This window comes from Thalassophryne amazonica, chromosome 6 (genome assembly GCF_902500255.1).
Source record: "Thalassophryne amazonica chromosome 6, fThaAma1.1, whole genome shotgun sequence".
In the NCBI taxonomy this organism is placed as follows: Eukaryota; Metazoa; Chordata; class Actinopteri; order Batrachoidiformes; family Batrachoididae; genus Thalassophryne; species Thalassophryne amazonica.
The window spans coordinates 94,604,632-94,617,810 of NC_047108.1; the positions used below are offsets into that span (position 1 = coordinate 94,604,632).

Consider the following 13,179-nt stretch of genomic DNA (forward strand, 5'->3'; position numbering starts at 1 on the left):
CTGTCTGAGGTAACTGGAGTGTAAACATAATTTCTCCACTGTGAGTTCAATAAAGTATATCTCAGCTCATAAGGTTAAACCACTTAAATCATTCTAAAGTCATTATTTTATCATTATTTATTCTTCTCTACAAGAGTCAAGACAGAAGTCAGACCACCAGAGCAAGAATTTTAGCTGAGGAAGCTTCTGCGATTTGAAGCAAAACGTCCTCACATCAAGCAACCCAGTCCAGTCGAAGATTCAAGCTTCTCTACCATTCTAAAGTCAGTTTTAATCAGAGATTTGGCTGTTTTAAGCAGAAAATTAGGCATTTTTTTGGTGAGTTGTTATAGATGCTTTGAAATGATGGAGATGCGGGAGCGGCTGCTGTGCGCTCTAATTGCTTCCTCCATCTTTTAGTATGAAATAATGTTGAATTTATGTACAAAAGCTTCAGATATCTGTCGCTGAGACAAATGATGACTGGAGTGCAGATACGATATGATAATCCATGAATTGCTGGTGACGCTCAGAAATGATGCTGCTGAGCTCAGAAATGACGCATGCGCAGTGAGAGCCGGGGCAGGCCAACTGCGAAACAGCGAATGGATCAACAACCTACCATTCTCAAGCTACCAATAGCTGCTAAAAATGCTAACACCATTAGCATCAAGAATTGCATCACAATTGAGACTGGCCACTTTGAGTGATGCATTTTGCATTTGCTTTGCATTTTCATTATGCATTCTACAACCCCATTTCCAAGGAAGTTGGGACATTGTGGAAAATGTAAATAAAAACAAAATACAATGATTTGCAAATCCTCTTCAACCTCAGTGTAGCGACAAACTGTGTTAACTGACAATGGTTTCTGAAGTGTTCCTGAGACCATGCAGTAAGATCCTTTACATAATGATGTCGGTTTTTAACGCAGTGCTGCCTGAGGGATCAAAGGTCATGGGCATTCAGTGTTGGTATTCGGCCTTGCCACTTACGTGTAGAAAGTTCTCCAGATTCTCTGATTCTTCTGATTATATTATGGACTGCAGATGATGGAATCCCTATATTCCTTGCAAATGAATGTTGAGAAACATTGTTCTTAAACTGTTGGACTATTTTTTTCATGCAGTTGTTCACAAAGTGGTGATCCTCACCCCATCTTTGCTTGTGAACAGCTGAGCCTTTTGGGGATGCTCCTTTTATACCCAATCATGACACTCGTTTCCAGTTAGGTGTTCTTAGAGAATTCATCAACATTCCTAGTCTTTTGTTGCCCTGTCCCAGCTTTTTTGAAACGTGTTGCAGGCATCCACTTCAAAATGAGCAAATATTTGCACAAAAACAACAAAGTTTATCAGTTTGAACATTAAATATCTTGTCTTTATGGTGTATTCAATTGAATATAGGTTGAAGAGGATTTGCAAATCATTCTGTTTTTATTTACATTTTACACAATGTCCAAACTTCACTGGAATTGGGGTTGTACCCAACGGGTATTTCTAAGATCAATGTAGCAATAAATCTTCACAATTCGGGTCCAGACCTCTTGCATTTGTCCAATGATTATTTTTATACTGCGTGTGTGTATCCCAAGCACCTGGTGAGCCATACTGCAAGTCAAATTTATACATTAGTGATGGGAGGCAGTAGTACTGAGCAACAAACCTGAGCCATGCTGTGACGATGACATGCAGCAAAAAAGATTCCATCTGCTCTCTAATAAATACTTTTTTCTATAAATTGCAGTGAGGTGTGGCAAAAGTCCAGCTTTCACAATGACTTATACCATGCTCTCACCTTCTAATGTTAAATATTAGAAAAGTGCAATGTCACAAAGATCACCATTATTACGGCTGCTCAAATGGCTTTCTTCCTCCTGCAATTACATACTGTTAGCAAAGCCACTGTCGCTATGGGGACAAAGGCTTTGATGATGCTGTTGCCATAGCGCCTATTGTGCAGTTGCATCAGTGAATGTGTTTCATATGCTCTTTGATAAACATACACATTGTGAAGAGATTTCATAAAAGAGATCATGTTTACTGCTGTACTTTTTCAACAAAATATAATTTTACATGACAACAGTAGCAGCTCCAGCAGGTTTTTACTTGGTGGGTGGGGGCAGGAGGGATGTGATTTAGTGGTTGGAACAATATTTAATAAATTTGCAAATATTCATGTGGGGCAGTGGTGGTGGCCAAGTGGTTAGTGTGCTTGGTTTCAGTGCAGCAGGTTCCTAGTCCAAGCCCCATCCCTGCCACAATCCATGTAATGTGGAGTTGCATCAGCTAGGGGATCCAGTGTAAAACTTGTGTCAAATCAACATGCAGATCCAAGGTGGATCTGCTGTGGTGACCCCGAGTGACCAACCCCCCCAGAAAAAAACAAAAAGATACACAACTAGGGAGCAGCTGAAATGCTAACACCACTGGCATCAAGAATTGCATCACAATTATTTTGAGACTATGACTGACAGCAGCATCACTCAAAGCGGCCACGCCTCTCACGTTAGGATAACTGGGCTTTAGTGAGGTCTTCAAGACAGCAAATACATACATATTTAAGTTATACCACTGGCTTTGTTCTTACATTTATTTGGATCTAAGTGGTCATTTATTTTTTGATTTTCATTATGCATTCTACCACCCCATTTCCAATGAAGTATGGGGCATTGTGTAAGATGTAAATAAAAACAAAATACAATGATTTGCAAATCCTCTTCAACCTTGATGTAGTGACGAACTGTGTTAACGGACAATGGTTTCTGAAGTGTTCCTGAGCCCACGCAGTAACATCCTTTACACAATGATGTTGGTTTTTAATGCAGCGAAGGGACTTACACAAATATTCAAGTGGAATATGTAACATGCTCAGAAACAAATGTAAACTATATATACACAAACACTTTGTCAGGGGACGAACACATGACCCTTTCCAAGTCACTGAAGATGTCGTGACTTCAATTACATCAATCATGAAGACGTAAATAATTTTTTGGTACAACCTGATAAAACGTCATCCTACAGCAGCACTGCTTCTTAAAAGAACAGCTTACTCTGTAGTACTACAATAGATGCATACAGCTGTTTAATGGACAAGAAAGCAAGAGTCCTCTGATCCTCTGGGCTCCAGGGGCCCACAGTCTGATAGCTGAAGTCCAGAATGAACTGGCTCTGGTGAGATGTTGCATGCGCCATTATGCCACGGCTATACCCCCCTCCCCCCCCACACAGTAACTGTTTGTTATCCCCCTTTTATGGGGATAAGCCCAACTGCATGGAATGGGGAGGGGGACAGTAGAACCTGCTGGCGTGGGGAGTTTTTGGCCCCCTCCACCCCAGTGCTGACACAGACAATTCCACACACACAAAGTGCCAGATCAGGGATTTGAGGAGTGATGGAGAGCAAACATAGATGGATAACAAGAGATTATCTGGAAAGGCTGCAACACATTTTTAACGCATGCAGATATTTTTTTCCTTGCCATTTGACAGTGAACACAGTCATTAGCGCTCTGTACTTGAGTTGTGGAGCAGCTGGCAGTGATGGCTGGATCTTCTCAGCAGCATGTGCTTCAGACAGGATCCTCCACAGAGCTCCACCCTAAACATAGTTCTGTCTTTATACATGTTAGTGCTAAATATTGCATTTTATAGGTATGAGCCAAGCAGACTTGCATACACAATGCAATACTTTTTTGTTTTCAGTGTCACTTTTTTCTAAATGCTTTTTTTTTTTTACTGCAGCAGTAATATTAAAGGGCTTCACATCAGTGGACCAACATGTACAGATCACAATCATCTTTCAGCTTTTAATATAGCTGTAAATATTAAATAAGATATGCAGAAAGCAGCAGTGTAACTTTCACAAAATTAGACACACACGTTGACCAACAAAACCAAGATAAGTTAGGTCAGCATGATTTGGAGGCATGAGAGTACACAGCTATTTAACAGCTACAGTTCCTGACTGTACTCTGGGTGTTTTACCTTCAACAAAATGAAAGACTAGAGTCAACGGACTGCGTTGACAACACCTGCACTATAAATGCGTATTAAAGCATTCAGTATACACACGCACATTCATATTGATGCACGATATGGCAAGTAGTCCATGAGCACAAAACCAATAAAGTGTGCCCAAACTTTAGACTATTAGGGCACAATCCAGCCCCAGTATAGCATGACCTATACAAAAATGCAGGGTAGCTTTTGCAGTGGTACCTGTTGCCTAGTCGCAGGTCAGTGAAGGATTATGTCGATGTCAAGATTTAAAAATGCTTCAGTCATACTGAAATGTATACCACATTATTTGTCTGATCACAAAGATTCCAAAAAGGTATATGGTAGTTTGGAGTATGAGTGATTGTTTTGTTGTAAAAACAGCAAAGATGGTGACAAAGGTCAATTTCAGTTGTACAAAGGTCAAAAGTTAAAGTGCAAACTGTGATTACAAAGTTATGCAAGTTATTGGTTGTGATAAAACGACTAATAAATTACATAAAAAAAAATGCAGCATTTTTAAATGCTGACCCCTGCCTGGCTGTAGCTGCCACCCTGGGATGGACATTGCACATTTTGTGCAGACCATGGTATAACAAGGTTGGATCTGAAGTGTTAAAATACTCTTAAACAGCACCAAAAACCTACTTGGCTCATAGACTAAATATACTAATTCTTTTCAAAACTGGCAAGCTGTTGGTACAAATGTGCCAATTTGTCCTGCATAGCCAAAAGACTTAAGATGGTCACCTTGGACTGAATTTGACAGAGGTGATTCATTAAAGTCAGTGGAGGACCTGCTCTGCATGATTTAATCCATATTCTGTACCAACTCCACTTGCAAATTTTTTGAAAGTGCAGTAAAGAGGCACCAACAACAAATATTCTCTGCTAGATGTGATTTTTATTCAACTCACAGTACATTCTACAGATGCACACATGTTACATCACCTTAGTACAACATAGTTTAGCAATACCTCCTCTTAAAAATGAATTGGTCCTAAAAATATAAAGGAACAGATTTAAAGTCACCAAAAACTGTACATTATTAAAAATTCACTTAACACCACATTTGGTTTTCATGTCTTTTTTCTCCTTTCTTGAAAAACATCTGCCCCTTCAACTGCTGTAAGGTTCATTGAAGGTTATTTAAAATGAACTGAGCTGAGTTCAGTGTAAGAAACAAGTTAAATAAAACCAGACTGCAGAGTCGTCCCGTCACCTTCACAGTACGGCGACCACGCTGCGTGACATGCACGCTGGCCTTCGTGCAGAACAAAGTGAAAACCAAGAGAGGAATGTAGAGAAAACTAGAGAAGTGTCGAGGATCTTCATTTTGAACTCTTCGACTCACGTATTCCAGTCTTTCCAGTCCAGAGCATTTTAAACTGCCATTACAACCACCTTTTGATGTTTTCGCCAAAATGTAGAACAGCTGCAAATACACTAATGACAAGCGTCACTTTGAAAACAGGTCAACTGATCTAAAATTGTATGTGCATTTCCACACACTTATGAAGCAATATTCCACATACCTTAATGTCAATTACAATATATACTGGCTAAAGTGTTTTGGTGTGTGATCTTAAAGAGATTACATAACGAACAGGTATTATAGTTGAGGGAACATTATTTTGGTTGTATAGAGTGTGAAACAGGTCATGTGATCGGGTGCAACTAGCTAGCACTGTTGATCATTTCCAACACGAGGGACCAGAGTCCACAATGTGAAACACTAAATTCTCCAGCAGCAGGTGGGTGTGTAAAACTCTGTGCACAAGACTACGCGGACGTTATAAGACAGTCCAACAAACGGTTTCCTTTTACTTTAACTGGCCTTTTCATAAGTCTAGACATCTCTATAATGGAATTTGTACACATTCACTACAAGCTATTGCTATTAAATAATCCCAGCTATTGTAATTATATATATATATAGAATATAATAAAAATAGAGCAAAAAATTACTTCTAGGCATAAGACCACATTACATCTCCAATGAACAGGTAAGAAATGTCCCGAGCTCTGAGGCGTTTTGATCCTTCGTCGAGGGGCGTGGAGCAGGTCCTGTATGCAGCAATAAACTGCATAATGAGATCATCCCTGACCTTCAGTCTGAGTCAGAGCCAAAATATCCAGAGCCTGAGGCAATGCTGTCACCTTCAGAGCAGGGCTAGACCAAAAGGCCTCGCTATGACATGGTGCTTATGAAAGGATGTGACAGCAGAATGAGGTGGCGAGGTGAAGAGGACAAGACAAACATGAGACAAGGGGAATGGGTAGAAGTTCAAGCTTTGGACCTTAAAAAACAAAGATCAGGCTAGTAGAGGAAAACCCATAAGAGACAAACAGCCAGATCTGTACATACACATCTATACATGTAAGAATATATAGAGCTGGAAGAACCTCCAGACAGTCTTAGCAGTAATGGAGAGTGTGAGTGGAACAGTGAAAAGCACCAACAGCCCCACCTTTAGGGGAAACGGCAGAAGCTCCTATTTGTCCTTTGAGTAAAACTCCGCCCAGCGGCTCTCAAAGAAGCGCCTCATGGAATGCCCGGCCATGCCCACTTCTGACGTGTCCTCGTTGAAGAGTTCACAGTTGTTGAACACCAGCTGTGCGTCTGCTGCAAACTCGTCACAGCTGCAGTACCTGAGACAAAAAACAAAGAGACAACTGCAAAATGAGCAATAATTCCACCTTTATTCAGACTAAAGTCCTTTCACACATGGAGCTGGGTATATTTACACATCACGACAATGGGAGAGAATTGACATTCACAGTCGTTTTTGCTGCACAGAAATTCATGTGGTCTCTGACGGCACAGTGGCAGCGAGTGCAGGCTGCACTGCAGAACAGACACCAATAAACTGCACAAAGATTACTGTTGAACAGCATACATTTATGAACTTGATGGATTTATTACATCAATGCACTTGGACACTGTTCATTTCAAAAAGCAATATGTCAGAGAGAAACAGTAGGTCAGGTCAAAACTGCATGAAGCTCGCTGAAAACAAGACACACTGCTACATAACAAAACACTGTGAAAATCATCCATCTTCTCCCCGTTCACACTAAACCATGTTTAGGCACTCCACATCTGTTAACTGGTCGGGAGCGGACAGAAATAAAGATCAACTATAATGCATCAGGGCAGCACTGTGGTTTTGTGGTTAGCCTCACAGCAAGAAGTTCATGGGATCGATACCCACCTGTAGTCTTTCTGTGTGGAGTTTGCATGTTCTCTCAGTGTCTCTCACACACACACACACACATATATATACACACATATATACATATATACACACATATATACATATATACAGGCATACATAAGTTAACGGCAGTTACACGTCTTTCAGTCCAAGTATTAAAGTCTCAGGTGAAACCTGAGAACACTGCAAGATAAAAATAAAAATTAAAGCACACTTACCCTCCCTGTAACAGTCTCTCTCTCATGGTGAGGAAGTCCATGGGGTTTTTGATGATGCGGCGGTAACCTGGCACCAGTCGTGGGTTAACAGGTTCAAGGAATGGCCAAGCATCTGCATGAGACTCCATCTCCATTAGGATAATCCTACAAGGACCCATCATAAAATAATCAACACAACCCATGCAAGACCAAATGTTAGAGGACAAGATCCCTTCCTGTAAGCACAAACAGGATAAGCAGAAGCAGCACAACTGTCAAGGCAAATATGAGGAGGTACCGTGTGTGGTTCTACAAGTGAAATCAGGGCAGAACTGATTACAAATCGGTCAACTTTGTCGTGCTTGCATTGGGTTGTAGGTGATAAGGATCAACTTTATTCAGGATATAAGGAGGTTCACATACATCATAAAAATATTAGATGAACCAGGGTCTAAATCCTGCTCACACTACCAGTTTATAAGATAAGACTTTATTGATCTCACAGTGGAGAAATTCATATGTTACGTCAGCTCTTAAAAAACACACAAGATGACCACAACACACAACAGCGTGTGCAAAGATAATCAATAATACTTGTAACAATACAAAAAAATAAGAAAATGGGGTAGAAAAAGAATATATATACACACACATATATATATATATATATATATACACACACACACACACACACATATATACGTATCTTATTTAGAATATGTGAAGTGGAGTTTAGATGTGATAAGGTGACACTAGTGCTGGGATTTGTTAACAAGTTGTTATTGCACATGATTTGTAGACAGATTAATATTGCACGTGATCTGTGGACATATTATTACATGTGGTTATTTCACAGTGTTATTGTACAGTCTGACAGCAGCAGGGAGGAACGACCTGCGGTATCGTTCCTTCTTGCACTGAGGGTGCCTCAGTCTGTCACTGAAGGAGCTGCTCAGCTCCACTACAGTCCGGTGCAGAGGGTGAGAGGCGTTGTCCATGATGGATTTGAACTTGGCTAACATCCTCATTCAGCTGTGTCACTGTGAGGCCTCGAGAACTGGTATGATTCAGAAATTATGTTAAATTAATTTAGGACATTTTCTGTATTTACAGCAAGTCAACAAACAGAAAATGATAAATGAGACCAAATTACAGTGCATTCAGAAAGTATTAAACAGTGCTTCACATTTTCCACATTTTGTTATGTTAGAGGCTTATTCTAAAATAGAGAAAATTCATTGTTTCCTCTCAAAAAGTCTACTCACGAAACTTCATACTGACAACAAAGTTTTTTTATTATTATTTTGCAAATTTATAAAAAAAAACAAACAAATAAAAAAAACGGTCTATATCACACATACACAAGTATTCACACCCTTTGCTCAACAATTTGTTGATTCACCTTTGGCAGCAATTACAGCCTCAAGTCTTCTTGAATATGATGCCACAAGCTTGGTGCACCTATCTTTGAGCAGTTTTGTTCATTCCTCTTTGCATCACCTCTCAAGCTCCATCAGGTTGGATGGGGAGCGTCGGTGCACAGACATTTTCAGATCTGTCCAGAGATGTTCAATTGCATTCAGGTCTGGGTTCTGAAAGATGAACTGTCGCCCCAGTCTGAGGTTAAGTGCGCTCTGGAGCAGATTTTCATCCAGGATGTCTCTGTACATTGTTGCATTCATCTTTCCCTCAATCCTGACTAGTCTCCCAGTTCCTGCTGCTGAAAAACATCCCCACAGCATGATGCTGCCACCACCATGCTTCACTGTAAGAACGGTGCCTGCTTTCCTCCAAACATAACGCCTGGCATTCACACCAAAGAGTTCAATCTTTGTCTCATCAGACCAGAGAATTTTGTTTCTCATGGTCTGAGCCTTTTGACAAACTCCAGGTGGGCTGCCATGTGCCTTTTACTAAAGAGTGGCTTCCTTCTGACCACTCTGCCATACAGGCCTGATTGGTGGATTGCTGCAGAGATGGTTGTCCTTCTGGAAGGTTTTACTCTCTACACAGAGGAATGCTGAAGCTCTGACAGAGTGGCAATCAGGTCTTGGTCACCTCCCTAACTACAGTCCTTCTCCCACTATTGCTGAGTTTAGACAGGCAGCCAGCTCTAGGAAGAGTCCCTGTGTATCCAAACTCCTTCCATTTACAGATGATGGAGGCCACTGTACCCATTGGGACCTTCCAGCAGCAGAAGTGTTTCTGTAGCCTTCCCTAGATTTGTGTCTCAAGAGAATCCTGTCTCGGAGATCTACAGACAATTCCTTTGACTTCATTCCTGGTTTGTGCTCTGACCTGTACTGTCAGCTGTGAGACCTTACATGTAGACAGGTGTGTGCCTTTCCAAATCATGTCCAATCAACTGAATTTACCCCAGGTGGACTCCAATTAAGCTGTAGAAACATCTCAAGGATGATCAGTGGAAACCGGATGTACCTGAGCTCAGTTCTGAGGTTCATTGTAAAGGCTGTGAATACTGCAGTTATGCATAAGAAATCATGATTAAGAGCAGAATGGAAGAAGAGTTAAGAGATGCTGTGTACGTGTCACTCATGTGTCGCAGCTCTTTATGTAAAGAAAAGTCTGAGTAATTTTAGGACAACAGAAACCAAAGCTGGATTTAAGCCAGTACAGCACTCTAGTGCCCAGTCACTAGACCTTGAATACGCATGCAGAATACAGTCAATATGCACATGGGTAACTGGAGGTAAGACTCACTCGCAGAAGGTGAGGTCAGGTTGGTTGCGGGTTGTCATACGTCGACGTTTGGTGCTCCCCCTGTCCCCGGAGTAAAGAGAAGATGAAGGTGATGTCACGGTGTCCTTGTGCCGTGTTGTCATCCCAGCACTACGTCGGATTGTCGCGTCTTCGTCAGAGCTCTCATCTTCATACCGCTTCCTTTTCACTCTGGTTCGCTTCTTTGATGAGCGCTGACTACAGGGTACCTCACCTTGCTCCTGAAAGCACAACATGTTAACTCAAAGGTGACTTAAAGAAGAAGAAAAAAAAACAGAGTGCTCTGAGAGCACAATATCCCCCACTGCCAAATGCTGCTTTGGTACAAGTGCTTGCTACATTCTGATAACATTTCAAGGTATGTCAGAGTTGATTTCAGAATGCAGATACCAATTCATGCAATGGACATGTAGTGTGGCGATATGTGGCAGGTTTGTTAATCAAGGCCCCCTAACTCTGGTAAAATGGGCCCAACTCCAACGATATGATAATATGTGTATTATCAACCAATAACAAGGACTTGTACCAAGTTTCACAAAATACCACCTAAAAATGTGAGAGGAGTTGATTTTAGAATGCTTATACCCTTTTTGGGAGGGAGGGACGGACAGATGGAGCCACAATATAATCCTCCTTTGAGGATTATAAAAAGAGACCCTTGACAAAGCAGGAAGCTTCTAAATTTTGCAACATTTTGCTGTATTGTGTGGTTTGAGATCCTCTCCTTTTGCACTCACCTTGGCAACACAGATGGGACAAAACCAGTCTCCCTCGGGTACCTGGGTGATTTTGGGTTTCAGACAGTACATGTGGCATCCACGGTCACAGCCATCACACAGCAGCAGACACTCATCATTATCCCCCTTCCAGCAAACCTGGCAAGTCTGGGGATAAAATAAATACAAATTTAAAGACAGAATTAAATGCTATTCATGAAATTTTAAATTTGCGTGGATGTGATTTATGACTTAAAGCAGTATTTTTGAGGCCCCTTACCACTTTAGTCACAGATCTTTCCCATGCAATGGCTTTCTCTAGCTGAAGTAAACACAGACAAATCTGGGGCGCGCTGCGGCAGCGATCTAGTGCCTGTCGCCACGTTCGTAGTCGAGAGGTTATCTCGCTTTCCAGACTGGTACAAAAATCAGATGAGTAGAAAATTAAGTTCAAATATGAAACCAGAAACCTATGCATCTTATGCATTAGTGTATTATCAATTAGTATGACGACAGAATGTGCCAACACACACAAAAGCAAGCATTACAGCAAAGTTGTGCACATAATTTTTGTTTTTACCTGCTGTACAAATAACAGCATGAGTATCAAAGTTTTCAGAATGTATTTGACACAATTTGCACAAGTGTAATGCTTTGTAATAAGCTTTGGGTGGTGCTTTCTACTGATTAAATTATGCAGAAAATTGACTTTGACTTAAAGAACGTATATTTTGAAATTAATCCTGGCTCTCTCTGGCACAGTAACTGGTGAACCAGACCAAACACTAAAGAGATCGCCACTCAGCCCCTCTCGCGCTTCTCACCTAATGACATCCATAGGTTCCTCTTCTCCCGGGGTCGGTGTAAGAGGAGCGAGACGCAACACTTCTGCTGGGTTCCAGAGCGGCTCCTTCAGGTAGCGTCTCTCAATATTCCGCTCAAGGTTAGCCAGACGCAGTACGGACAAATCGACTGGATGTGTGGCAATACGTGGCAGGCCGGACCATTCCTTCTTAGTCCGAACAATCCAGTCATCACGCGGGTCAGTATCGTGCTCATAGTACTGCAGGTCATCACGTGTGGAGTCTGGCTCTGGGATAGTGTAACCCTTAGGAGATAAAGTGGAACAAAAGCACTTTAAGTATTACCAATTACAACTAATGCACGACCCTGAAGGCAATGCATAATAGAAAATACAGTTTATACCAAGTTCGCACTGGTTCAAGAAATCACTTTATAATTTTTGTTACCTGAAATTCTACCAATGGTATTTCTGCTTTAGTTTCTGTATCATTCGTTGTACTGTGAGATGGTGCCTTGAGGAAACAAAGACCAGATATAATGTAGGAACAAACTTTGTACGCTCCCCTTTTACACGGACCTTCACTACCACCACCACAAAAAAAAAAACACCTGTTTGACTTTTGGGGGAATATTTCTAATTTTTAACAAAACTTTGCAATACAAAGCTGCTTTTGTTGCCGTGTTTGTCTCATATTGGAGTCAAACTCAGGCACTCAAAAAGAAAAAAAAATTAATCACTGCATAATTTTTTTTGAAACTCGACAAGTTAAATGTCAGTTGTAGGTGCCCTTGTGATTTTAGACCGGACAAGATGACATACAGAAAAGTGGCATCTCACTTTGAGATGGAGATCGGCAGCAACGACCCGCTGCTCTAGGTCCTCCACCCACTGGAGAGCACTGATGTCCGCCTCCATGGCCTTGTCCTGCACTTGCCAGGGCTGCTGCAGAGCCTCCATGAGTGCATCCTTCTGCTCTACCTTCAACTCAAATATGGGGTCTATGCACAAAAAATTAATTAAAAAATAACCAGCAATCAAAAGGACAAGTGAAGGAAAACATAACTAGAAATGTCAAGTACCAAGAACAGCTTGCCAGATACTGTATAAGAGTTCATTTTCCAACAGCACTGACCATTAACAGGTTTGGTGCACAGCTCAGCGTGGCTCTCCATGTGCTTTGCCAAGTGTTTGTGGAGCACCCTCTCCCTGATGCCCCTCGGATGTAGAGCCTGTAAGGTGCTGCACAGTTCTTCTGGATCTTTGATCCACCACCAGCCACGTACCATTGCTGAAAGTAAAGACTGGGTTAACATCTGTTTTCATTGAAGCAATGGTTCCAATTCCAGTTCTCAGGGATCCTAAACTGCACATTTTTCATCTCTTTGGTCTCTGCCAAAAGCTGATTAGCTCTTTCAGGTATGTTCAGCCAATCAAGAGCTAACAGACACCTAACTGAGCCAATCAGCTGTGGCTAGGTCAGATAGAGACAGAAATTGTGACTGTTCGGGGTCACTGCGTGTAGGG

General features: G+C 41.4%; 1 protein-coding gene across 7 annotated transcripts in view; it reads right to left on the minus strand.

The window, feature by feature from the left end:
* Positions 1-4,869: 4,869 nt before the first annotated feature.
* baz2a (bromodomain adjacent to zinc finger domain, 2A) overlaps positions 4,870-13,179 on the minus strand; it is a 51,878-nt gene continuing 43,568 nt past the window's right edge. For 4 of the 7 annotated variants that reach the window (XM_034172827.1, XM_034172824.1, XM_034172820.1 and 1 more), the window contains 9 exons: positions 12,788-12,943; positions 12,493-12,653; positions 12,101-12,166; positions 11,675-11,958; positions 11,131-11,266; positions 10,872-11,018; positions 10,117-10,355; positions 7,417-7,560; positions 4,870-6,632 (listed from right to left, as the gene is read on the minus strand). In XM_034172827.1, the coding sequence (XP_034028718.1) occupies positions 6,476-6,632; positions 7,417-7,560; positions 10,117-10,355; positions 10,872-11,018; positions 11,131-11,266; positions 11,675-11,958; positions 12,101-12,166; positions 12,493-12,653; positions 12,788-12,943 (1,490 nt within the window). In that variant the 3' untranslated portion in view covers positions 4,870-6,475. The remainder of the gene's footprint in view (positions 6,633-7,416; positions 7,561-10,116; positions 10,356-10,871; positions 11,019-11,130; positions 11,267-11,674; positions 11,959-12,100; positions 12,167-12,492; positions 12,654-12,787; positions 12,944-13,179) is intronic. The other 3 variants (XM_034172822.1, XM_034172821.1, XM_034172825.1) reach the window with 3 other exon arrangements.